At 59.9% G+C, this 24779-nt stretch overlaps 2 protein-coding genes across 7 annotated transcripts; one reads left to right on the top strand and one right to left on the bottom strand.

Moving 5' to 3' along the window:
* Positions 1–3987: 3987 nt before the first annotated feature.
* ABT1 (activator of basal transcription 1) lies at positions 3988–11823 on the top strand (the record flags this gene model as incomplete). 2 transcript variants are annotated; one of them, XM_079333306.1, is made up of 4 exons in its annotated part: positions 3988–4243; positions 5309–5484; positions 7613–7911; positions 11811–11823. In XM_079333306.1, the coding sequence occupies 4 exons, from the start codon at positions 3988–3990 to the stop codon at positions 11812–11814; spliced, it is 735 nt and encodes a 244-aa protein (XP_079189432.1). In that variant the 3' UTR covers positions 11815–11823. The 2 variants fall into 2 exon arrangements, with proteins under 2 accessions (XP_079189432.1, XP_079189431.1); XM_079333305.1 differs by lacking the exon at positions 11811–11823 and having other exon boundaries at positions 7613–7923.
* MBD1 (methyl-CpG binding domain protein 1) lies at positions 9706–24605 on the bottom strand. Of its 5 annotated transcripts, XM_079333302.1 has the most exons (17): positions 24448–24605; positions 23309–23430; positions 21842–21956; positions 19866–20179; positions 19593–19678; positions 18203–18243; positions 17943–18092; positions 15023–15157; positions 14138–14185; positions 13968–14024; positions 13818–13886; positions 12708–12872; positions 11678–11788; positions 11525–11605; positions 11356–11442; positions 11181–11276; positions 9706–10157 (listed from the first exon to the last, which is right to left on the bottom strand). In XM_079333302.1, the coding sequence occupies exons 1-17, from the start codon at positions 24454–24456 to the stop codon at positions 9714–9716; spliced, it is 2130 nt and encodes a 709-aa protein (XP_079189428.1). In that variant the 5' UTR covers positions 24457–24605; the 3' UTR covers positions 9706–9713. The 5 variants fall into 5 exon arrangements, with proteins under 5 accessions (XP_079189428.1, XP_079189426.1, XP_079189427.1 ...); XM_079333300.1 differs by having other exon boundaries at positions 11525–11788; XM_079333301.1 differs by having other exon boundaries at positions 11181–11249; positions 11525–11788.
* Between the last annotated feature and the right edge of the window lie 174 nt (positions 24606–24779).

The raw sequence follows: 24779 nt of genomic DNA, 5'->3' as shown, positions 1-24779 counted from the left end.
AAAACCTCACCGCAAACAGCCGCAGCACATTGGCCACCATGATGGACACCGAGCTGGCCAAAGCCCTGATGACCCCTCCATGTCCCCAATGTCCCTCCATCTCCCCAATGTCCCTCCATGTCCACAGTGTCCCTCCATGTCTCCATGTCCCCTTCATGTCCTCAAACCCCCCCAAACCCTCCAACCCCCCCCCCAAAAAACCCACCGCAAACAGCCACAGCACATTGGCCACCATGATGGACACAGAGTTGGCCGAAGCCCCGATGACCCCTCCATGTCCCCAATGTCCCTCCATGTCCCTAACACCTCTCTGTGTCCCTAAATGCCCCTCAATGCCCCCAGTGTCCCCAAACCCCCCCCAAACCCCCCAAAAACCCACCGCAAACAGCCGCAGCACATTGGCCACCATGATGGACACCGAACTCGCCAAAGCCCCGATGACCCCTCCATGTCTCCAAATGTCCCTCCATGTCCCCAATGTCCCTCCATGTCCCCAATGTCCCTCCATGTCCCCTATACCCTTCCATGTCCCCAATGTCCCCAACCCCCCCAAACCCCCCAAAAACCCACCGCAAACAGCCGCAGCACATTGGCCACCATGATGGACACCGAACTCGCCGAAGCCCCGATGACCCCCACCAGCCGCTCGGGCGGGGGTCGGCGCGGCGCCGAGCCGTCGGGGCAGCTTCCCTCGCCCCCCTCGGGGGGCAGCAGGCTGCGCACGAAGCTGAGCGCCTGCTCCAGCGCGTAGGTGTCCCGCGAACAGGTGTCCAGGATGCGCGCACCCAGCGTCAGGTTGGGCAGCACCCGCGGGTCGCCGTTGACGCGGTCCAGCGCGTACAGCATCGCCTCCAGCCGGTGGATCCCCTTCTCCTTCTTGACCGGCCCGCACGGAACCCCGGCCGGGCCGCGGGCGTGCACCGGGAACAGCCCACCCAGAGTTAAGTCGCCCTCCAAGCGGATGGCGTGGGGTTGGGTGGGTGCCGGGGGGCAGCGGCTCGGGGGGCAGAGGGAGAGTAGGGTGGTGAGTAGGGTGGTGAGTGGGGTGGGTAGGGGTGGCATGGTGGGCTGTGGGGGGAAAGAAAAAGGGGGTTAGGGGGTGATGGAGGGTAGGGGTGGGTCGCTGTGGGGTAGGGGTGGCTCCTTATGGGGTAGGGGTGGCTCCTTATGGGGCAGGGATGGCTCCCTATGGGGCAGACGTGGGTGCCAGGGGACCACAGGGACAGTGGGGGTGACACCCCATGGGGCAGAGGTGGCTCGCTGTGGGGCAGGGGGCAAAGGGACACCAGGGGGGTCCCTATGGGGCAGGGGTGACTCTCTGTGGGGTGGGGGTCGTACCCCAGGGACACCAGGGTGGGCAGGAGGGGACAGAGGGGGGTGACAGGGAGGGCACCCCGGGGGTGAGGGGTGGCACCAATTGGGGTGGGGGGATCTCAATGGGGTGGGGAGGGGGATAATGACCCCCAGTGGGGCAGGGAGGGACACCCCAAGAGGCAGAGACCCCCAAATGTGGGGGGGAGAGAAGCTCTCCATGGGGCTGGGGGCTCTGTCCCCATCTCGGGGGAGGGATTTTGGGGTCCCCATGGGGTCTGGGGGCTCTGTCCCCATCTCGGGGCGGGTTCGGGGGTCCCCAGTCCCCCCAGTTTGGGGGTTCCCATGGGGTCTGGGGGCTCTGTTCCCATCTCGGGGCGGGTTCGGGGGTCCCCAGCCCCCCCAGTTTGGAGGTTCCCGTGGGTCTGGAGGCTCTGTCCCCATCTCGGGCGGGGGGTTTGGGGGTCTCTCCCCCAGTTTGGGGGTCCCCATGGGGTCTGGGGTCTCTGTCCCTATCTCGGGGCGGGTTGGGGGGTCCCCAGCCCCCCCAATTTGGGGGTCCCGCTCCCCCCACCCCGCTCACCTGGCCCGTGGTCGCTCCGCTCCCTCTGCAGCCGCTGGGGACTGCGGGGTGGGGGCCGCCCCCGTCCTGACCCCCCCAAATCCCCCCCCCCCAGATCCTCCCCCCCCCCGGGGTCCCTCCAGATGCTGATGGGGAAGGGGAGGGGGAGGAGCCCCCCTCAACCCCCCCCCCGATTTGGCCGGACTCCCAAAATCCCAAAACCCCCTCGCCCCCCCCCCAATTAAACCAGATGTTAATTATTTTTTGAGGGGGGGTGTGAGGGGGATTAGAGGCCCACCCCCCCCCAAAAACATCCCCTGGGGGTCCCGCAGTGGGGCTGAGCCCCCCCGCGGGGGTTTGGGGGGGCTGGGAGGGCCCTAATTCCCCCCCCCCCACCACCCAGCTGTGGGATTATGGGGGGGTGGGGGGGGGATAATCCACTGCTCATCTGCAGCCAGGACCCCCCCCCAGCAAGGGGGGGGGAGGGGGGACACGGGGGGGGGGGAATTTGGGGGGGCTGAGGGGAGTTTGAGAGGGTGAGGGGAGTGCTGGGGGGCTCTGGGGAGATTTTGGGGGCTGGGGGGATTGATGGACAGCGGGGGGGGGGGTCAGGGGGGGTCTGTGGGTTTTTTTGGGGGGGGGTTCAGTGTGTCCTGGGGGTCTCAGTGGGTCTGGGGGCTATGGGGGGCTCTGGGGGGCGGGGAGTCAGTGTGTCCTGGGGGCTCTCAGTGGGTCTGGGGGCTCCGGGGGGCTCTGAGTGGGGGGTCAGTGTGTCCTGGGGGGGGGTCAGTGGGTCGGGCGGCTCAGTGGGTCTGGGGGCTCTGGGGGGCTCTGGGGGGGATCAGTGTGTCCTGGGGGCTCTGGAGGGGTCAGTTTGTCCTGGGGGGAGGGGGGTCAGTGGGTTTTGGGGGAGGGGTCAGTTTGTCCTGGGGGGGGGGGGGGTCAGTAGGTCCTGTGGGGGGTCAGTGGGTTTTGAGTGGGGGTCAGTGTGTCCTGGGGGCTCTGGAGGGGTCAGTGTGTCCTGAGGGGTGTCAGTGGGTCGGGGGGCTCTGGGGGGGGGGGTCAGTGTGTCCTGGGGGCTCTGGGGGGGGTCAGTGTGTCCTGGGGGGTCTCAGTGGGTCGGGGGGCTCTGGGGGAGGTCAGTGTGTCCTGGGGGGTGTCAGTGGGTCGGGGGGCTCTGGGGGGGGTCAGTAGGTCCTGTGGGGGGTCAGTGGGTTTTGAGTGGGGGTCAGTGTGTCCTGGGGGGTCTAAGTGGGTCGGGGGGCTCTGGGGGGGGTCAGTGTGTCCTGGGGGGTCTCAGTGGGTCGGGGGCTCTGGGGGGGGTCAGTGTGTCCTGGGGGGTCTCAGTGGGTCGGGGGGCTCTGGGGTGGGGTCAGTGTGTCCTGGGGGGGGGTCAGTGTGTCCTGGGGGGTCTCAGTGGGTCGGGGGGCTCTGGGGGGGGGGGGTCAGTGTGTCCTGGGGGGTCTCAGTGGGTCGGGGGGCTCTGGGGGGGGTCAGTGTGTCCTGGGGGGTCTCAGTGGGTCGGGGGGCTCTGGGGGGGGGTCAGTGTGTCCTGGGGGGTCTCAGTGGGTCGGGGGCTCTGGGGGGGGGTCAGTGTGTCCTGGGGGGTCTCAGTGGGTCGGGGGGCTCTGGGGGGGGTCAGTGTGTCCTGGGGGGTCTCAGTGGGTCGGGGGGCTCTGGGGGGGGTCAGTGTGTCCTGGGGGGTCTCAGTGGGTCGGGGGGCTCTGGGGGGGGGCACTGTGGGCATCCCATGAACCCCAGAGCGGGCGGGGCCTTTCCCGCCAAAACTCCCCCTCAGCCATTCCCGCGCAAACCACCAGGCCACGCCCACAACACCAACCACGCCCCCAAAACAACTCCCCTCAGACTAAACCACGCCCACAATCCATTTACGGCTTTTTCGCGACAGCTCCGCCCTTTCCTGCCGCTGCTTTACGGCCGTGTCAGTAGTTCGGGACCGCGGCTTTCAGCGCTGTGCGGGTCTGGGGGTCCCGGGGGGGATTTTGGGGGTCCCGGGGGGGATTTTTGGGGTCCCAGGGCGGATTTTGGGGGTCCTGCAGAGCCCGGAGAGGGATTCGCTTGTGTTTAACTCCTTGCTGCCCATCTCAGGCGCCATGGCCGCGGCCGAGCGGGGCCTGCACGGGAGGGGAGAGGAGGAGGAAGAAGAGGAGGAAAAAGAGGAAGAAATGGAGGAAAAGGAGGAGGAAAAGGATGAAGACGATGGCGCGCCCCCCTCGCAGCCCCCCCCGAAGCCGGTGGTGCCGGGGGTTCTGTATTTGTCCTTCCTCCCGCCCGGGTTCGGGCCCCGCCAGGCGCGGGCGCTGCTGCGGCCGCACGGGGAGCTGGGGAGGGTCTTCCTGCAGCCCCACGGTGAGGGGGGACCCCAAAAATGGGGAATGGGCGGGTTTGGGGGGGTCAGAATCCCAAAAATGGGGTATGGGGGGAGCTGGGGAGGGTCTTCCTGCAGCCCCACGGTGAGGGGGGACCCCAAAAATGGGGTATGGGGGGGTTTGGGGGGGTCAGAGCCCCAAAAATGGGGTATGGGGGGTTTGGGGGGGTCAGAATCCCAAAAATGGGGTATGGGGGGTTTGGGGGGGTTTGGGGGGGTCAGAATCCCAAAAATGGGGTATGGGGGGAGCTGGGGAGGGTCTTCCTGCAGCCCCACGGTGAGGGGGGACCCCAAAAATGGGAATGGGGGGCTTTTTGGGGGGGTCAGAGCCCCAAAAATGGGGTCGGGGGGGCTTTTTTGGGGGGGTCAGGGGGGTTTGGGGGGGTCAGAGGGGCTTTTGGGGGGGTCAGAGCCCCAAAAATGGGGTCAGGGGGGCTTTTTTTGGGGGGTCAGGGGGGTTTTGGGGGGTCAGGGGGGTTTGGGGGGGTCAGAGGGGCTTTTGGGGGGGTCAGAGCCCCAAAAATGGGGTCAGGGGGGCTTTTTTTTGGGGGGTCAGGGGGGTTTTGGGGGGTCAGGGGGGTTTTGAGGGGTCAGAGGGGCTTTTTGGGGAGGTCAGGGGGGTTTTGGGGAGTCAGAGGGGCTTTTTGGGGGGGTCAGAACCCCAAAAATGGGGTCAGAGGGTTTTTGGGGGGGTCAGAGATCCCCTGTGCTGTGTGTCCCGCCCCCCGGGGTGGTCTCACCCTCTCGGTGTGTCCCGCCCCCCGGGGGTCTCACCCTCTCGGTGTGTCCCGCCCCCCGGGGGTCTCACCCTCTCGGTGTATCCCGCCCCCTGGTGGTCTCACCCTCTCGGTGTGTCCCTCCCCCCGGGGGTCTCACCCCCTGTGCTGTGTGTCCCTCCCTCCCTGGGGGTCTCACCCCCTGTGCTGTGTCTCCCTCCCCCCGGGGGTCTCACCCCCTGTGCTGTGTCTCCCGCCCCCCGGGGGTCTCACCCCCTGTGCTGTGTCTCCCGCCCCCCGGGGGTCTCACCCCGCCCCGTTTCTCCGCAGGGGGGTCGGTGCGGCGCCGCCGGCAGCGCCCGGGCGGGGCTCCCGCCGCCTTCGCCGAGGGCTGGGTGGAATTCCGGGACAAACGCGCGGCCAAACGCGCGGCCAAACTCCTGCACGGCGCCGCCATGGCCCCCCGGCCCCGCAGCCCCTTCCGGCACCACTGCTGGAGCATCAAGGTCAGGGGGGTCCTGGGGAGGGGTCCTGGGTGGCTCAGGGTTGTTTTAGGGGGGTTGGAGCACTTTTTGGGGGGGTCTCTGACCTTTGGGTGCCCCTGTGGTTTCCTGGGTGATGGGGTTGGGGTGGCCCTGAGTTCATTTTTGGGGGTCTCAGACTTTGGGTCCTATGTAGGGAACACCTGGATCCATTTTGGGGGGTCCCAGACTTTGGGTCCTATATAAGAAGCACCTGGGTCAAATTTTTGGAGGTCCCAGACTTTGGATCTTTTGAAGGGAACACTGGATCAATTTTTTGGGGGGTCCCAGACCTTGAATACTGTTCAGGGAACAAGTGAATCCCTTTTTTTGGGGTCCCACACCTTGGGTACTATGTAGGGATGACCTGGGTCCCTTTTTTGGGGCTCCCAGACTTTGGGTTCTTTGTAGGAGGGAACACCTGGGTTCCATTTTTGGGGATCCCAGACCTTGGATCTTTTGTAGGGAACACCTGGGTCCCATTTTTGGGGGTCTCAGACCTTGAATACTATTTTGGGAACACCTGGATCCCTTTTTTGGGGGTGTCTCAGGCCTTTGGGTGCCCCTGTGGGTTCCTGGGTGCTGGGGACCCTTTGTGGGTGAGGGGTTGGGGTGGACCTGAGTCCATTTTTGGGGGTCCCAGACCTTGGATCCTATGTAGGGAGCACCTGGGTCCCATTTTTGGGGGTCCCAGACTTTGGGTCCTATATAGGGAGCACCTGGGTCCCATTTTTGGGGTTGTCAGACTTAGGTAAAGAACACCTGGATCAATTTTTGGGGGGTTCAGGACTTTGGATCCTTTGTGGGGAACACCTGAATCCCATTTTTGGGGGTCTCCCCCTTTTTTGGGGGGTCTCAGGTAGCTCTGACCCACTGGGTGTTCCCATTTTAGGGTTCACTGGGGTTCTATTAGGGACCCCTCCCACACACCTGGACCAGCAGGTGAGGAGGGTTTAAACACCCCAAAACCTTATTGGGGGGGTTGTTTCTGATGTTTTTTGGGGGGTTCCACACCTTGGGTCCTTTGTGGGGAACACCTGAATCCCATTTTTGGGGGGTCTCAGGTAGTTCTGACCCACTGGGATTCTATTGGGACCCCTCCTACACACCTGGCCCAGCAGGTGAGGGAGGTTTGAACACCCCATAATCTTATTGGGGGGGTTGTTTCTGCTGTTTTTTGGGGGGTCCCACACCTGGGTCCCTCTTTTGGGGGTCCCACACTATACAGGGAACACCTGGATCCCTTTTTGGGGCCATCCCAGACTTTGAATCCTTTGTAGGGAACACCTGGATCCCATTTTTGGGGGATTCTAGACTTTGGGTCCCATTTTTTGGGGTCTCCCCCTTTTGTGGGGGTCTCAGGTAGTTCTGACCCATTGGGGGTTCCTGTTTTGGGGTTCAGGGGGGTCCCATCACTGGGGGGGAGGGTTTGGGCTGTATGGGGGAACCCCTCCCACACACTTGGCCCAGCAGGTGAGGAGGGTTCAAACACCCCAAAACCTTATTGGGGGGGTTGTTTCTGCTGTTTTTTGGGGGGTCCCACACCTGGGTCCCTCTTTTGGGGGTCCCACACTATACAGGGAACACCTGGATCCCTTTTTGGGGCATCCCAGACTTTGAATCCTTTAACACCAGGATTCCATTTTTGGATTCAGCAGGTGAGGGGGGTTCGAACACCCCAAAACCTTATTGGGGGGGTTGTTTCTGATATTTTTTGGGGCTCCCACACCTGGGTCCCTCTTTTGGGGGTCCCACACTATACAGGGAACACCTGGATCCCTTTTTGGGACTTTGGGTCCTTTGTAGTGAACACCTGGATTCCATTTTTGAATTCAGCAGCTGAGGGGGGTTCGAACACCCCAAAACCTTATTGGGGGGGTTGTTTCTGATGGTTTTTGGGGGGTCCCACACCTGGGTCCCTCTTTTGGGGGTCCCACACTATACAGGGAACACCTGGATCCCTTTTTGGGACTTTGGGTCCTTTGTAGTGAACACCTGGATTCCATTTTTGGATTCAGCAGCTGAGGGGGGTTCGAACACCCCAAAACCTTATTGGGGGGGTTGTTTCTGCTGTTTTTTGGGGTTCCCCTGACCTGCCCCCCTCTCCCCACAGTACCTGCCCGGGTTCAGGTGGCCTCACCTGAGCGAGCGGCTCAGCTACGAGCGCCAGGTCAGGGCTCAGCGCCTGCGGGCCGAGGTGGCCCAAGCCAAACGTGAGGGGGGGTTCTACGCCCACCAAGCCTCCAAAAGCCTCAAGACCCCCCAAAAAACTTCTGGAGACCCTGCTGCCCCTCCCCCCAGCTGGGCTTTCACCCAAAGAAAGACCGAGGAGGAAATTTGGAAAGGCAAAGCTCGCCCCCCCCCCTCTGCACCCCCCCGGCGGCTGCTGGAAAAGGTGTTTGGGGCAGGGAGGTGACATCCCCTCCCCCACTCTCAAATTTTGGGGGTCTCACCCGTCTGGAAAAATCTTTTTGCACATCAGGACGCTCATCCCTTTCTCAAGAATCACGAAATGTTGTTGTTTTTCTCCTTAAAACTTTTATTTACTTTTAACAAAAATAATTCCTCGCGGTCTCTTTAAATTCTGCCGAGGGGGCGGGGCCAAAGGGGAGGGGGCGGGGTTATGGCTTCGGCGCGAAACTCCCTGAAGGCAGCGGGGGGGGGGGGGGGGGGGGAATGGGCGTGGCTTGAGCAGCTCAGGACACGCCCCTTTTACCATAAAAGGGTGTAGCCTGAAGAAGCAATAGCGGGAGAAATGCGTGAGTGGGCGGGGCTTGATTAGAGGGGCGGGGCTTCAAGAAGCCACGCCCCTTCCACCACGCCTTACATGGGACATTTAAATCTCGACGGGGGGGAGGGGAGGGCTCTTAAAGGGGCCGCACCCCCATTTTGGGGGGCGGTTCCAGTGTCAAAAATAGAAGCTCTGGGAGGGGTGGGGGAGGGGCCCCAGTATGGCACTGGGGAAACGGGAGAACCAACGAACTCGGGGCCCCATAAACCTGATGTCCCCAAAAACCTGGGGGGTGGGGGGGGGGGTGAACCCTCCCCCAAAAAAATTTGGGTGCTGGGGGCACCCCAATATCCCTGGGAAACCGAATGGGGGGAGTGGTACCAAACCTGGGGACTCCCCCCACCTCAAAATGCCACTGCTGGGGGTCCCTCAGCCTCGTGGGGTCACTGGGGGGGGTCCCCAAAATTGGGGTGTCACCCTGGGGGGTGCCCCTCCCCCACCACACCCTCGGGCTCCATCCCCAAAATCCACTCCCCACCCCAAAGGTGCAACACCCCATCCCTCCTCCCCACCCCCACATCTCCCCAAAATTTTAGTTTCCCCCCCACTTTTAAAATTTTCCTCTCACCCTCCCAATTTTATTCCCTCCCCCATTTCCTCCACCCCAATTCCAGTTCAACCATCACTTCCCCCAAACTCCCCCTTCCAAAATTTTCCTTCCTTTTGCATTTTTCTTCTCTTTAAACCCCCTCCCCAATTAACCCCCCACTAATTCTCCTTCCTTTTCTATTTCCCTTCTCTTTAACCCCCTCCCCAATTAATCCCCCACTAATTTTCCTTCCTTTTCCCTTCCCTTCCCTTTAACCCCCTCCCCAAATCAACCCCCCCATTAATTTTCCTTTTCCATTTCACCTTTTAAGCCCCCTCCCCAATTAATGCCCCACTTATTTTCCTTCCTTTTCCATTTTCCCTTCTCTTTAAACCCCCTACCCAATTAACCCCCCACTAATTCTCCTTCCTTTTCTATTTCCCTTCTCTTTAAACCCCCTCCCCAATTAACCCCCCACTAATTTTCCTTCCTTTTCCATTTTCCCTTTCCCACCTCATTTACCTCCTTTTAAACCCCCTCCCCAAATCAAACCTCCCACTAATTTTCTTTCCTTTTCCATTTTCCCTTCCCTTTAACCCCCTCCCCAATTAATCCCCCACTAATTCTCCTTCCTTTTCCATTCTCCTTTTTAACCCCCCTCCCCAATTAACCCCCCACTATTTTTCCTTCCTTTTCCATTTTCCCTTTCCCACCTCATTCCCTTTTCTTTAACCCCCTCCCCAGTTAACCCCCCCACTAATTCTCCTCCCTTTTCCATTTTCCCTTCCCTTTAACCCCCTCCCCAAAATCAAACCCCCCACTAATTTTTCACTCCCAATCTCACCTCCCACAACCCATCCCTCCCCATTTCAACCCCCCACCCACCCCCCCCCCTCAGCGCCCCTCCCCCGCCAGCAGCTGGCAGGGCCGGCAGCACCTCCCCCCCCTCACCAACACATGGCACCGAGGGGCCGGGGGCCGGCCCGGGGGTCCCGGGGGTCCCGGGCAGGGCCCGTAAGCCTCGAGATCACAAAGCAGCTCCACCAAGTCCAGGACGGAGCGCAGGGGGGGGCGCCGGGCCAGCACCTCGTGCCCGGGGGGCACCGGGCGGCCGCGGGCGACCAGAACGCGGAAAGCCAAGCCCGGGTTGAGCAGCACGGCGGCCGCGGCCATGGGCGAGCGGGGGCAGCGCTGAACGAGCCGCAAACCGCGGGCGGGGCACGGCCCGGGGCCACCGTCAGCGGCCACCACGCCCCAGTGAGCCGGGAGGGGAATCTCGGCCAGTTCCTCCAGGAAGGAGCCGGGCCAGAGTTGGGGGGCTGGGGGGAGCGGGAAGGGCTGTGGGAGGGAAGGGGTTAATGGGTGAGGGGTGGGGAGGATTTGGACTAATGTGGTTCTAAATGTTTCTGGGGGAGACGCTCCCCAAAAATGCAAGGATGCTCAAGAGAGGAGCAAAAAAAAAAACCAGGATCATCCCCAAATCTCTTTTGCCTAAAAAAATCAAGGACCTTCCCAAAAGTTCTGTCCTTGACTCAGCAGGACACCAAAACCTCAAGGATCCCCTTCCCCAAATCACCAGGACCCCAAAAATCCCAAGGATCCCCCCACAAAAGTGACCAGGACCCCAAAAATCCCAAGGATCCCCCACAAAAGTGACCAGGACCCCAAAAATCCCAAGGATCCCCCCACAAAAGTGATCAGGACCCCAAAAATCCCAAGGATGCCCCCACAAAAGTGATCAGGACCCCAAAAATCCCAAGGATCCTCCACAAAAGTGATCAGGACCCCAAAAATCCCAAGGATCCTCCACAAAAGTGACCAGGACCCCAAAAATCCCAAGGATACCCCACAAAAGTGACCAGGACCCCAAAATCCCAAGGATCCCCCCACAAAAGTGACCAGGACCCCAAAAAATCCCAAGGATCCCCCACAAAAGTCACCAGGACCCCAAAAATCCCAAGGATCCTCCAGAAAAGTTCCTTCCCCAGCTTATCAGGACCCCAAAAACTCCAAGGACTTCCCCCCCCAAAAATCACTTTCCCAAATCCCCAAAAGTCTCTTCCCCAAATCAGCAGGACCCCAAAACCCTCCCCAAAAGTCCCTTCCCTGACTCATCAGGACCCCAAAAACCCCAAGCCCCCCCCCCCCCAAAAGTGACCAGGACCCCAAAATCCCAAGGACCCTCCCCTACTCACCAAAACTTCGACCCCCCCCTAAAGTTCCCAGTTTTCAGCCCCCCCCAAATTCCCTCTAAAGCCCCCCCAGGACGCCCCCAACCCCTTCCCAAGACCCCTCAACCCACCACAAGCCCCTCCCCGGACCCCCCAAAGTTCCTCCCGACCCTCCCCTCCCCCTCCTCACCACTCTGCTGCCTCCCTCCTCCTCTTCTTCCTCCTCCTCCTCCTCCTCACTCTCATCCAGCACCACCAGCTGGGCGGGGGGGGGCCGGGGGGGCACCTGGGAGTGAAGACAGAGGCTCAGGGACCCCCCCAAACCCCCCAAAAAAATCGCAGGGACCCCCCAAAAAAATCCTCACCGGCACCAGGGAGGCGCTGGGCTGCGGCTGCTCCTGCTTCACGCGGGGGGTGGCGGCGATCAGGACCCCCAAATCCCCCGGGGGGGGCTGGAAAATTGGGGGGGGAGTTATTGGGGAGGGGTCTCAGAGACCCTGAAGAGGCTCAGGGAGGTTTTGGGGTCTCACTCACCCTCTGGGGGGCGACGCTGGGCTCTGGGGGGGCTCCTTTGAGGCGAGGGGCTGAGGCGATGAGGAGCCCCAGGCGGGGGTCCTGGGGGGCAGGGGGGGTCACAGGGGGGTCCCAGGTGTCCGGGGGGGGTCCCAGGCGGCCGGGGGGTCTCACCTCCAGGCGGGGGAGGGGTCCTGCCTCCTCTTTGATGGGGCAGAGGCGCAGGGGGGGGCCTGGGAGGGGTCCAGGGCTGCTCTCAGCCCCCCCCAGCAGCTCCTCCTTGTCCTGTGTGGGGAGGGGCAGCCAGGTGAGACCCCCCCCACAATTCCCTTCAGGTATCCAGAGACCACCCCCACCCCTCACCTCCCAAAAAAGGACCCAGGTGTGTAAAGGACCCCTCCCCACCTCATCCCCCGTGGGGAAACTGAGGCACACACTTGGGGGGTCTCAGCAGAGGGGACTGAGGCATCTGGGGGGGGGTCCCCAAAACCCCCCCCAAAGCCCCTCCCATGAGAGGGGGTTGGGGACGCCTGGGTCCCCCCGAGGGGGGGAGGGGAGCAAAGCAGCAAAGCGAGCACAGCAAAGTGGGGGAGGGGAGGGTGGGAGGAGCATTTGGGGGGGGGCGGGGTCCCGTTACCTGGCGGGGGGGGCGGGGCAGGCGGCGGCGGCGGCTCCGGGCGGCGGCGTGGGGGGGTCGGGGGGGCCGGCGGCGGCGGCGGCGGTGGGGGAGGGGCCTGGACGGGGGGAGGGGGCGGCCCCAGCTCCAGGGGGGCCCCCAGCGACCCCCCCCCACCGGCAGCAGCCGCCTCTGCGCCAGGAGAGAGACCTCAGAGTGGGGGGTGGGGCACCGAGGGGAGGGGGGGGAGGAATGTGGATTTTGGAAGGAGCAACCCCCACCCAGGAGGGTGTGGCTGGCTGAGGGACCCCCACCCCTCCAAAAACAGGCACCCAGCGTGAGCCCCCCAAAGCCAAGCAATGCAGGAAGGACCCAGGCGTCCAGGCAACCCCCCCCCACTCCCCCTCCCACCCCAAACTTGTCCGTACTGGTCCCAACTGGGCTGCACCCAGCCCGGGAGCCTGAACCTTGCGCGTGCCTCAGTTTCCCCAGCCGAAGGAAGAAGGAGTCGGGTCGCTGAGGAGAGGGGGCGACTGGGGCTCGCTGGGACGTTACTGGGAAGCACTGGGAGGGGGGGGCGGGACCCACCATGGCACAGCGCAGGCACTGCCTCCAGCGGCACTTCTGGCGCTTGAGGTTCCGCCCCCCGAACTTGGGCTTGTCCCGGCAGAAGTCGCAGCGGCCGCAGTCGGCCGGGCGCCGGCAGGCGGCGCACACCCCGCAGCGCCGGCTGGCCCGGCTCCGCACCCCCCGCTGCCGGCAGAGAGCGGCGTCACCCCCGGGATTCCCCCAAAATGTCCCCAAAAGCCGGCGCGGAGTGGGGGTGGGGTTAGTGAGGGAGCAGCTGTTAGGAGCGTTACGGTAAGTGCGGCGGTATTAGGGGTATTACGGCAGCGGCGGAAGGCGGGTGTTATGGTAGGAGCAGCTATTAGAGACGTTACGGTACCCGCAGCCCTATTATTCGTGGGGTGTGAATGCGCTGAACCCCAATATTCACCCTTGGAACAGCTCATAGGGTCATTACGGTACCTGCACCCCGTTATTTACAACTGGCACAGCTTTTAAGATAATTACGGTATGTGAGCTCTGTTATTTGGGTCATTACGGTACCTGCACCCCACTATTGATACCTATTAAACCCTGAGCGGTTATTAGGAGCATTATGGTAACCAAACCCTGTTATGGAGGAGTTTTGGGGTAACTGAACCCCATTATTTGGGGCATTACAGCGCCCCAACCCCACAGCCAGGGTGGCTCAGACCCCACCATCAGCTGTGAGCAGGTTTGGGGGTGACCTGGCCCCAGCATTAGGGGTATTACAGTACTGACACCCCAATATTTGTGAGGTTTGAATGTGCTGAACCCCAATATTCACTGCTCATAGCAACATTACGGTACTTGCACTCCATTATTAACAACTGGCACAGCTTTAGGAGAATTATGGTACCTGCACCCCATTACTGCAAGGCCTGAACCCCGATATTAACAAATGGCACAGCTTTTAAGAGAATTACGGTATCTGCACCCCATTATTCTGGCTCCTGAATAGAGGCTGGAACAGCCATTAGGGTCAATACGGTACCTGCACCCCGATATTGCCCGTATATTAAGGGCATTACGGCTTCCCCGCCTCTAATAGCTGCTGTGGGAAGGGCGTGGCCATGGGTGGAGGGGGCGTGGCCAGCACCTGTCACTCACCCCGCGGGGTCCGGGGGGCTTCGGGGGTCGCCCCGGCTTCTTCTTCTCCTTGGCCTTGGTCAGGATCTTCTGCGAGGGAAGGGTGGGGGTCAGTGGGGGGGTCTGGGGGTTCCAGGTGTGTCCAGGTGTGCCCAGGTGTGCCCCACTCACTCTGTGCCTGCTGCTGGAGGCGTCACTGGGCTCCCACTCCATGGGGGGCTTCCATTTCTGGGGGGGAGAAATGGGGGTGAGGGGTCCTCAGGAACACCTGGGAGTGACCAGGGGTCCCCAAAAACACCTCCCTGGGGGTCCCCAAAAACGCCCGGGGGTCCCACACTCACCTCTGTCAGGGGCAGCGGGCTCTGGCTCTTCTTGGCCACCCTGGATTTCTGGGGGGACACGCAGGGGGTGGGGTCAGAAGGAGGGGACACGGGGTGGGGGATGTTGGGGTGACCCTGGGGTGACCCTGGGGGCACACAGGGGTTATGGGGGACATTGGGGTGACCCTGGGGCACACAGGTGACATTGGGGTGACACTGGGGCACACAGGTGACATTGGGGTGACTCTGGGGGCACACAGGGACATTGGGGTGACACTGGGGTGACTCTGGGGTGACCCTGGGGTACACAGGTGACTCTGGGGTGACTCTGGGGTGACTCTGGGGGCACACAGGGACATTGGGGTGACCCTGGGGCGCACAGGTGACACTGGGGTGACTCTGGGGTGACACTGGGGTGACCCTGGGGGCACACAGGTGACACTGGGGTGACCCTGGAGGCACACAGGGACATTGCGGTGACCCTGGGGGCACACAGGGGTTATGGGGATGTCGGGGTGGTTCTGGGGTGACCCCGGGGGGGCACAGGTGAGACTGGGGTGACCCTGGGGTGACACTGGGGTGACCCCCGGGCGCATAGGGACATTGGGGTGACCCTGGGGTGACCCTGGGGCACACAGGTGACTCTGGGGTGACCCCAGGGGGGCACAGGTGAGATTGGGGTGACCCTGGGGTGACTCTGGGGTACACAGGTGACTCTGGGGTGACCCTGGGGCACACAGGGACATTGGGGTGACACTGGGGTGACACTGGGGCACACAGGTGACTCTGGGGTGACCCTGGGGCACACAGGTGACTCTGGGGTGACCCCCGGGGCGTACAGGGACATTGGGGTGACTCTGGGGGCACACAGGTGACACGGGGGTGACCCCCGGGGCGCAGTCCCACCTTGGGGCGCAGGCAGCGGCGCCGCAGGCAGCGCCACTGGCGCTTGAGGCCGGGCTGCAGGCGCCGCAGGCAGATGCAGCAGCTGCCACAGTCCTCGGTGCTCAGGCAGCCCGAGCAGGAGCCACAGCCCAGGCCCTGGGGACACCAGTTAACATGGGAAATTATGGGATAGCAGGGGACAATGTGTGTCACAGAGAAGGGACAGAAGGAGACAGGAGCACCAGCCCAGGCCCTGGGGGACATGGGGATTACACGAGTTAACATGGGAAATTATGGGATAACAGGGGTGAATAGGGGATAATATGGGATAAAATGGGAGAATGTGTGTCACAGGTAAGCAACAGAGGGACAGGGGACAGAGGGACAGCCCAGGCCCTGGGGGACATGGGGAGGGATGGGGATTAAACATGGGAAAAATAGAGGGAAATAGGGGATAATATGGGATAACACAGGTGAACAGGTGATAACATGGGATAACAGGGGAGAATATGGGATAACACAGGTGATAACATGGGATAACAGGGGAGAATATGGGATAACACAGGTGATAACATGGGATAACAGGAGAGAATATGGGATAACACAGGTGAACAGGTGATAACATGGGATAACAGGGGAGAATATGGGATAACATGGGTGAACAGGTGATAACATGGGATAACAGGGGAGAATATGGGATAACACAGGTGATAACATGGGATAACAGGGGAGAATATGGGATAACACAGGTGATAACATGGGATAACAGGGGAGAATATGGGATAACACAGGTGAACAGGTGATAACATGGGATAACAGGGGAGAATATGGGATAACACAGGTGATAACATGGGATAACAGGGGAGAATATGGGATAACACAGGTGAACAGGTGATAACATGGGATAACAGGGGAGAATATGGGATAACACAGGTGAACAGGTGATAACATGGGATAACAGGGGATAATATGGGATAACACAGGTGAACAGGTGATAACATGGGATAACAGGGGAGAATATGGGATAACACAGGTGATAACATGGGATAACAGGGGAGAATATGGGATAACACAGGTGATAACATGGGATAACAGGGGATAATATGGGATAACACAGGTGATAACATGGGATAACAGGGGAGAATATGGGATAACACAGGTGAACAGGTGATAACATGGGATAACAGGGGAGAATATGGGATAACACAGGTGATAACATGGGATAACAGGGGATAACACAGGTGATAACATGGGATAACAGGGGATAATATGGGATAACACAGGTGAACAGGTGATAACATGGGATAACAGGGGAGAATATGGGATAACACAGGTGAACAGGTGATAACATGGGATAACAGGAGAATATGGGATAACATGGGTGAATGTGCAGAGATATGGGTGGTGCTGGTGACACTGGGGGAGTGACAATGACACTGGGAGAGAGAAGATTATGGTGACATGGACATGGGGGGTGCTGCTGATACCAGAGGGATGCTGGTGACCCTGAGGGCTGTGACAATGACCAGGGGGTGCTGGTGACCCCAAGGGCTGTGACAGTGACCAGCAAGGGTGTTGGTGACCCTAAGGGCTGTGACAGTGACCAGCAAGGGTGTTGGTGACCCTAAGGGCTGTGACAGTGACCAGGAAGGGTGTTGGTGACCCTAAGGGCTGTGACAGTGACCAGGAAGGGTGCTGGTGACCCCAGGGGCTGTGACTGTGACACTGAGGGGGTGCTGGTGACCCCAGGGGCTGTGACTGTGACACTGAGGGGATGCTGGTGACAATTAGAGGGTGCTGGTGACACTGAAGGAGTGCTGGTGACACTGAGGGGGTGCTGTTGACCCCAGGGGCTGTGACACTGACACTGAGGTGATGTTGCTGACCCTAGGGGCTGTGACAGTGACACTGAGGTGATGCTGGTGACCCCAAGGGCTGTGACAGTGACACTGAGGGGATGCTGGTGACCCCAGGGGCTGTGACAGTGACCAAGAAGGGTGCTGGTGACCCTGAGGGCTGTGACAGTGACACTGAGGGGATGCTGGTGACCCCAGGGGCTGTGACAGTGACACTGAGGTGATGCTGGTGACACTGAGGGGGTGTTGCTGACCCCAGGGGCTGTGACAGTGACACTGAGGGGGTGTTGCTGACCCCAGGGGCTGTGACAGTGACACTGAGGGGATGCTGGTGACCCCAGGGGCTGTGACAGTGACACTGAGGGGGTGTTGCTGACCCCAGGGGCTGTGACAGTGACACTGAGGGGGTGTTGCTGACCCCAGGGGCTGTGACAGTGACACTGAGGGGATGCTGGTGACCCCAGGGGCTGTGACAGTGACACTGAGGGGGTGTTGCTGACCCCAGGGGCTGTGACAGTGACACTGAAGGGAAGCTGGTGACCCTGAGGGCTGTGACAGTGACACTGAGGTGATGCTGGTGACACTGAGGGGGTGTTGCTGACCCCAGGGGCTGTGACAGTGACACTGAGGGGATGCTGGTGACCCCAGGGGCTGTGACAGTGACACTGAGGGGGTGTTGCTGACCCCAGGGGCTGTGACAGTGACACTGAGGTGATGCTGGTGACCCCAGGGGCTGTGACAATGACCAGGGGGTGCTGGTGACCCCAGGGGCTGTGACAGTGACACTGAGGTGATGCTGGTGACACTGAGGGGGTGTTACTGACCCCAGGGGCTGTGACAGTGACACTGAGGGGATGCTGGTGACCCCAGGGGCTGTGACAGTGACACTGAGGGGGTGCTGGTGACCCCAGGGGCTGTGACTGTGACACTGAGGGGATGCTGGTGACAATTAGAGGGTGCTGGTGACACTGAAGGAGTGCTGGTGACACTGAGGGGGTGCTGTTGACCCCAGGGGCTGTGACAGTGACACTGAGGGGATGCTGGTGACCCCAGGGGCTGTGACAATGACCAGGGGGTGCTGGTACCTTCTTGACGATGCGCAGGCAGCGGCGCAGGAGGCACTTGGGGGTGCGGCCGGGCCCCGAGGACGCCCCGGGGGCGCTGCGGGTGCAGGCGCTGCAGATCCCGCAGTCCTCGGGGATGAGGCAGGCCTGGCACGTGCCACAGCCCACCCGCTGTGGGGAGGGGGGGTCAGGGCTGTGTGGGGGTCCCCAAACCCCCTGAGGGATCTGGGGGATACCCAGGGGTGTGATTTTTTCCCTCCCCACTGAAGGATTTGGGGTACCTTGTAGAATCGTTGTTCGCGGTTGAAGTCTCGTCTCTGGGCTGGGGGGATGAAGGAAGGGGGGGTTGGGGTCACCCCAACTTTGCTGGGATCCCACCCTGACCCTCCTCCCAAAATCCTTCAGGATTCCTTCCTCCCCCACCCAGAATAATCCAAAACATAGTGAGAAGAGGGCAAGGAGGAATAAGGGAGGAGGAGGAAGGTGAAATTTCAGAGGTTGAAGCAATTCAGGGAATGAAGGACAGAAAGAAGAGCAGGAAAATGAGGAAGAGGATAAACCAGGCAAAGGTCTGAGAGAGCTGAGCAAAGTGGGAGAGGATGAGGAGGATGAGGAGGAGCAGAGGGGATGGGGAGGATGAGGAGGAGCAGAGGGGATGGGGAGGATGAGGAGGAGCAGAGGGGATGGGGAGGATGAGGAGGAGCAGAGGGGATGAGGATGGGGAGGGGCAGTGAGGATAGGAAAGAGCAGAAAGGATGGGGAGGAGCAGAGAGGGTGAGGAGGATGGGGACTAGAGGGCATGAGGATGGGGAGGAGCAGAGGAGATGGGGATTGGGAGCAGAGAGGATGAGGAAGAGCAGGGGATGGGGAGGATGAGGAGAAGCAGAGAGGATGAGGATGGGGAGGGGAGCAGGGGATGGGGAGGAGCAGAGGATGAGGATGAGGGGGAGCAGCAGGGGATGGGGAGGATGAGGAGCAGCAGGGGATGGGGAGGATGAGGAGCAGCAGGGGATGGGGAGGAGGAGGAGAAGCAGAGAGGATGAGGATGGGGAGTAGAGGGGATGGGAAAAAGCAGAAAGGATGGGGAGGAGCAGGGGATGAGGAGGAGGAGGGGATGGGGAGGATGAGGAGCAGCAGGGGATGGGGAGGATGAGGAGCAGGGGATGGGGAGGATGAGGAGCAGCAGGGGATGGGGAGGATGAGGAGCAGGGGATGGGGAGGATGAGGAGTAGCAGGGGATGGGGAGGATGAGGGGGAGCAGCAGGGGATGGGGAGGATGAGGAGCAGGGGATGGGGAGGATGAGGAGTAGCAGGGGATGGGGGGGATGAGCAGAGGGGATGGGGAGGATGAGGAGCAGGGGATGGGGAGGATGAGGAGCAGCAGGGGATGGGGAGGATGAGGAGGAGCAGGGGATGGGGAGGATGAGGGGGAACAGGGGATGGGGAGGATGAGGAGCAGGGGATGGGGAGGATGAGGGGGAGCAGGGGATGGGGAGGATGAGGAGCAGCAGGGGATGGGGAGGATGAGGAGCAGCAGGGGATGGGGAGGATGAGGGGGAACAGCAGGGGATGGGGAGGATGAGGAGCAGGGGATGGGGAGGATGAGGAGCAGGGGATGGGGAGGATGAGGAGCAGCAGGGGATGGGGAGGGGGCCTGAGGCCGAAGCTCACCACGGCAGTCGGGGCACAGCCAGCGGCAGCGGCGCTGGGGGGGCAGTGACACCCCTGGGAACAGAGTCTGGCAGCTGGCACAGAGCCTGCAGAGGAGGGGGGACAGTTTGGGGGGGACCCCAAAACCCTCAGTGCACCCCCAGCCCCCAGGGTATCCCACAATCCCCCTGAGGGATCCCCCCTAAACTTTCCCCGCCTCCCTCTTTGGGTCACCCCCTCCCCACACCAAGAGTTCCAGGAGACCCCCATCCCACTTGTGGGACCCCCACTCACGCCATCACGCCCTCCTGGGGGGGCTCCAGGAGCGGCCGCTTCCGGCTCCTGCGCAGGGGGGGCTCTGGAGGGGGCGTGGCCTCGACAGAAGGGGGCGTGGTCTGAACTAAACGAGGTGATGCCTGTGCAGAAGGGGGCGTGGCTTGGATGGGGATGGGCAGGGCTTGACCCGATGAGGGCGGAGCATCTTGTAGGGGCGGGGTTTCCTCAGTCTGAGCCCCGCCCCCCTCCGCCTCCTCCGCCTCCTCTTTGACGATTTTGGGGGGCTCTGGGAGGGGCGCGGTGGGCAGGTGCCATTTGGGGCTTTTCTTGGTCTGAAAGGCAGAAAATGGGGAGGGGGAGTCACAAAGTGGAGAGACCCCCCCTTCAATTCAAACCCCCTATTTCTGCTCCTCCCTAATTTAAGGACCCCTTTGTTCCCCCCTCCCCAATTTAGGGTCTCCTCACCCTCATTTCTTTATTCTACCCCCAATTCCTTGTTATGGGGTTTTTCTCCTCAGGGTCTTTTAGGATTTTGGTGCCCCCTCCCCAGTTTAGGGACCTTTTGTTCCCCCCTCCCCAATTTAGGTTCTCCTCCCCCCCAGTTCCTTGTTATGGGGTTTTTCTCCTCAGGCTCTTTTAGGATTTTGGTGCCCCCTCCCCAATTTAGGGTCTCCTCACCCTCATTTCCCTCTTATCTTTATTCCACCCCCAATTCCTTGTTATGGGGTTTTTCTCCCCAGGGATTTTTTGGATTTTAGGATTTTTTGCCCCCAATTCCTTGTTACAGGGTTTTTATCCCCAGGGATTTTTTGGATTTTGGATTTTAGGATTTTTTGCCCCCAATTCCTTGTTACAGGGTTTTTCTCCCCAGGGATTTTTTGGATTTTAGGATTTTTTGCCCCCAATTCCTTGTTACAGTTTTTTCTCCCCAGGGATTTTTTGGATTTTAGGATTTTTTGCCCCAATTCCTTGTTATGGGATTTTTCTCCCCAGGGATTTTTTGGATTTTAGGATTTTTTGCCCCCAATTCCTTGTTACACGGTTTTTCTCCCCGATTTTTTGGATTTTAGGATTTTTTGCCCCCAATTCCTTGTTAAAGGGTTTTTCTCCCCAGGGATTTTTTGGATTTTAGGATTTTTTTGCCCCCAATTCCTTGTTACAGGGTTTTTTCTTCCCAGGGATTTTTGGGATTTTAGGATTTTTTGCCCCCAATTCCTTGTTACAGGGTTTTTCTCCCCAGGGATTTTTTGGATTTTAGGATTTTTTGCCCCCCAATTCCTTGTTACAGGGTTTTTTCTCCCCGATTTTTTGGATTTTAGGATTTTTTTGCCCCCAATCCTTGTTACAGGGGTTTTTCTCCCAGGGATTTTTTGGATTTCAGGATTTTTTGCCCCCAATTCCTTGTTACAGGGTTTTTCTCCCCGATTTTTTTGGATTTAGGATTTTTTGCCCCCAATTCCTTGTTAGAGGGTTTTTCTCCCCAGGGATTTTTTGGATTTTAGGATTTTTTTGCCCCCAATCCTTGTTACAGGGTTTTTCTCCCAGGGATTTTTTGGATTTTAGGATTTTTTTGCCCCCAATTCCTTGTTACAGGGTTTTTCTCCCCAGGGATTTTTTTGGATTTTAGGATTTTTTGCCCCCAATTCCTTGTTACAGGGTTTTTCTCCCCAGGGATTTTTTGGATTTTAGGATTTTTTGCCCCCAATTCCTTGTTACAGGGATTTTTCTCCCCAGGGATTTTTTGGATTTTAGGATTTTTTGCCCCCAATTCCTTGTTACAGGGTTTTTCTCCCCAGGGATTTTTTGGATTTTAGGATTTTTTTGCCCCCAATTCCTTGTTACAGGGTTTTTCTCCCCGATTTTTTGGATTTTAGGATTTTTTGCCCCCAATTCCTTGTTACAGGGTTTTTCTCCCCAGGGATTTTTTGGATTTTAGGATTTTTTGCCCCTCCCCTGTTTTTTTAGGACCCCTCCCATCTTCCCCACCCCCATACCCGGGTGGGGCTGGGTCGTTGCAGCCCCGATTTGAAGTCAAAGTTGCTCAGGTCGTGCCCAGGGCCCAGGAACCTCCTCAGCTCGATTTTACTGCGAAACTTCTGCCCTGTGGGGCTGCCGAGGAGTTTGAGTCAGAGAAGGGTTAAAAATCCCAAGGGAGAGACCCCAAAACCCCAGGGAAGGGACCCCAAAATTTAGGGGGGGGGTGGCTGATCCTCATGGAGCCCCCAAATGTCAAAGGGAAAGAGTGGGAGAGTGGGAAAAGGGGGATAAAACACCCCAAAACTTGCACTGTGATCTCAAAAAGGTTCCAAAAAATAAAAAATAGAATGGAAATATTTGGGGGAAAAGGGAGATGGAGGGGGGGGCTCTGAAATTCCCCCCCTCCCAAAACACCATCAGGGGGTGGGGGGGCTTAGGGGGAAACCCCTAAATAAACCCAGGGTGGGGTGGGGGATGGCAGGGTGAGGGGGAAAGGACAGAATGGGACCCACCTGGGGTTTTTTTGGGGGGGGAAATAGGGGCTGGGGAACTTGGGTTTTTTTTTGGGGGGGGGGGCTGGGGAAGAGGCACCTCCTTGGGGTTTTTTTTTGGGGGGGAAAATAGGGACTGGGGAACTTGGGGTTTTTTTTGGGGGAGGCTGGGGAAGGGGCACCTCCTTGGGGATTTTTTTGGGGGGAAGGGGCAAATACTGGGTTTTTTTTTTGGGGGGGAAGGGGCACATCCCTGGGGTTTTTTTGGGGGAATAGGGGCTGGGTAAGTGGCACCTCCTTGGAGGTTTTTTTTGGGGGGGAATAGGGGCCCTTCCTTGGGGTTTTTTTTGGGGGGGAATAGGCACATCCTTGGGGTTTTTTTGGGGGGGAAAAGGGGCTGGGGAAGGGGCACCTCCTTGGGTTTTTTTTGGGGGGGAAGGGACACATCCCTGGAATTTTTTTCGGGGGGAATAGGCACATCCCTGGGGTTTTTTGGGGGGGGAATAGGGGCTGGGGAAGTGGCACCTCCTTGGAGTTTTTTTTTTGGGGGGGAATAGGCACATCCTTGGGTTTTTTTTTGGGGGGGAATAGGCACATCCCTGGGTGTTTTTTGGGGAATAGGGGCTGGGGAAGAGGCACCTCCTTGGGGTTTTTTTGGGGGGGGAATAGGCACATCCCTGGGGTTTTTTTGGGAAAATAGGGGCTGGGGAACTTGAGTTTTTTTTGGGGAGGGCTGGGGAAATGGAATGTCCTTGGATTTTTTTTTTTTTTTTTTGGGCGGGAATAGGCACATCCCTGGGTGTTTTTTGGGGAATAGGGGCTGAGGAAGTGGCACCTCCTTGGAGTTTTTTTTGGGGGGGGAATAGAGGGGAATAGGGGCCCTTCCTTGGGGTTTTTTTTGGGGGGGGAAGGGGCACATCCCTGGGGTTTTTTGGGGGAGAATAGGCACATCCCTGGGTGTTTTTTGGGGAATAGGGGCTGAGGAAGTGGCACCTCCTGTAGTAGGTGTCGCTGCGGCCGCTGGTGGCCCCGGATTTCCGAAAAGCTTCGCGGCGCTGCCACCCCGGGCCCAGCGCCGGGCACTCGGCCCAGCCCTCGGCCATCCTGCGGGGGGGCTGGGAGCGCGGGGAAGGGGTGAGAAACAACCCAAAAAAAACCCCAAATCCCTCCCAAAAACACAGCCCGGCCGCGCCCCCCCCTCCCCACGTGACCCCAGCCTCCCCTCCCCCCACCGCCGGCTCCCCTCCCCCACACAAACACAGCGACAGCTCCTCCCCCCCCCGCATGGACACCCCCAAAATGGGAGATGTGGCGGGGCTGGAATCACGCTGGGGTCTGTTCCTTAAAGAAATAGTTGCTAAACTGCCCCTCCCCCTCATTAACACCCCCAAATTCCCCATCTAAAACTGCCCCTCCCCCTCAGGGTCAACCCTTAAACTGCCCCTCCCCCCTCAAAAATTGCCCCGTCTCGCTCATAAATTGCCCCCTAAACTGATCCTCCCCCTCATAAATACCCCCAAATTCTCCATCTAAAACTGCCCCTCCCCCTCAGGATCAACCCCTAAACTGCCCCTTCCCCCTCACAAACTGCCCCTAAAATGTCTCTCACCCCTCACAAAAACCCCCAAACTGCCCCATCCTCCTCACAAACTGCCCCTTCTCCCTCATAAACTGCCCCCAAACTGATCCTCCCCCTCATAAATACCCCCAAATTCTCCATCTAAAACTGCCCCTCCCCCTCAGGATCAACCCCTAAACTGCCCCTTCCCCCTCACAAAGTGCCCCTCCCCTCCTCAGAAACACCCCCAAACTGCCCCTCCCCACCAAAACTGCCCCTCCTCCTCAGGATAAGCCCTTAAACTGCCCCTTCTCCCTCACAAACACCCCTAAACTGCCCCTTCTCCCTCACAAACTGCCCTTCCCCCTCACAAACTACCCCCAAACTGCCCTCCCCCCTCACAAACTACCCCCAAACTCCCCCTCCCCCTCACATCTCCCTCCCTCACGCCACTTTCCCCCTCACGATCCCTCCGCAATCACTCGGCCGTTCCCTGCCGGCCGCGTCTCTCCGCTGGGATCCCTCCCGCTCCCCGTTCCACCCCGCAGCCCCCCGCGGTCCCGCAGCCCCTCACCGTTCCCATCCGCCCCCGCCTGTGGCGCAGCTCTTCCTCTTCCTCCTCCTCTTCCTCCTCCTCTTCCTCCGGCGACGCCGCGAGGCCGCGGGGGGCGGAGGGGGCGGGGCCCCGCGCCGGAAGTGGAAATGGCGGGCGGGAAGAGGAGGGCGTGGGGTTTAGGGTCACGTGATGCAGCGCTGACCAATGGGAAGCGGCAGAGTCAAAGAGGGGCGGGGCGATGCGCAAACCGTGGGGTTAGGGACACGTGATAATGGGGACGCGTGATGCAAGGAAAGGCGTGGTTATGCTAATTAAGCAATATGTGGGCGGGGTTATGCTAATGAGCACGG

Source organism: Erithacus rubecula (assembly GCF_903797595.1).
Source record: "Erithacus rubecula genome assembly, contig: scaffold_929_arrow_ctg1, whole genome shotgun sequence".
Taxonomy (NCBI): Eukaryota; Metazoa; Chordata; class Aves; order Passeriformes; family Muscicapidae; genus Erithacus; species Erithacus rubecula.
Note: the sequence above shows the minus strand (reverse complement) of the source record. Positions and strands in the feature narration are given on the sequence as shown.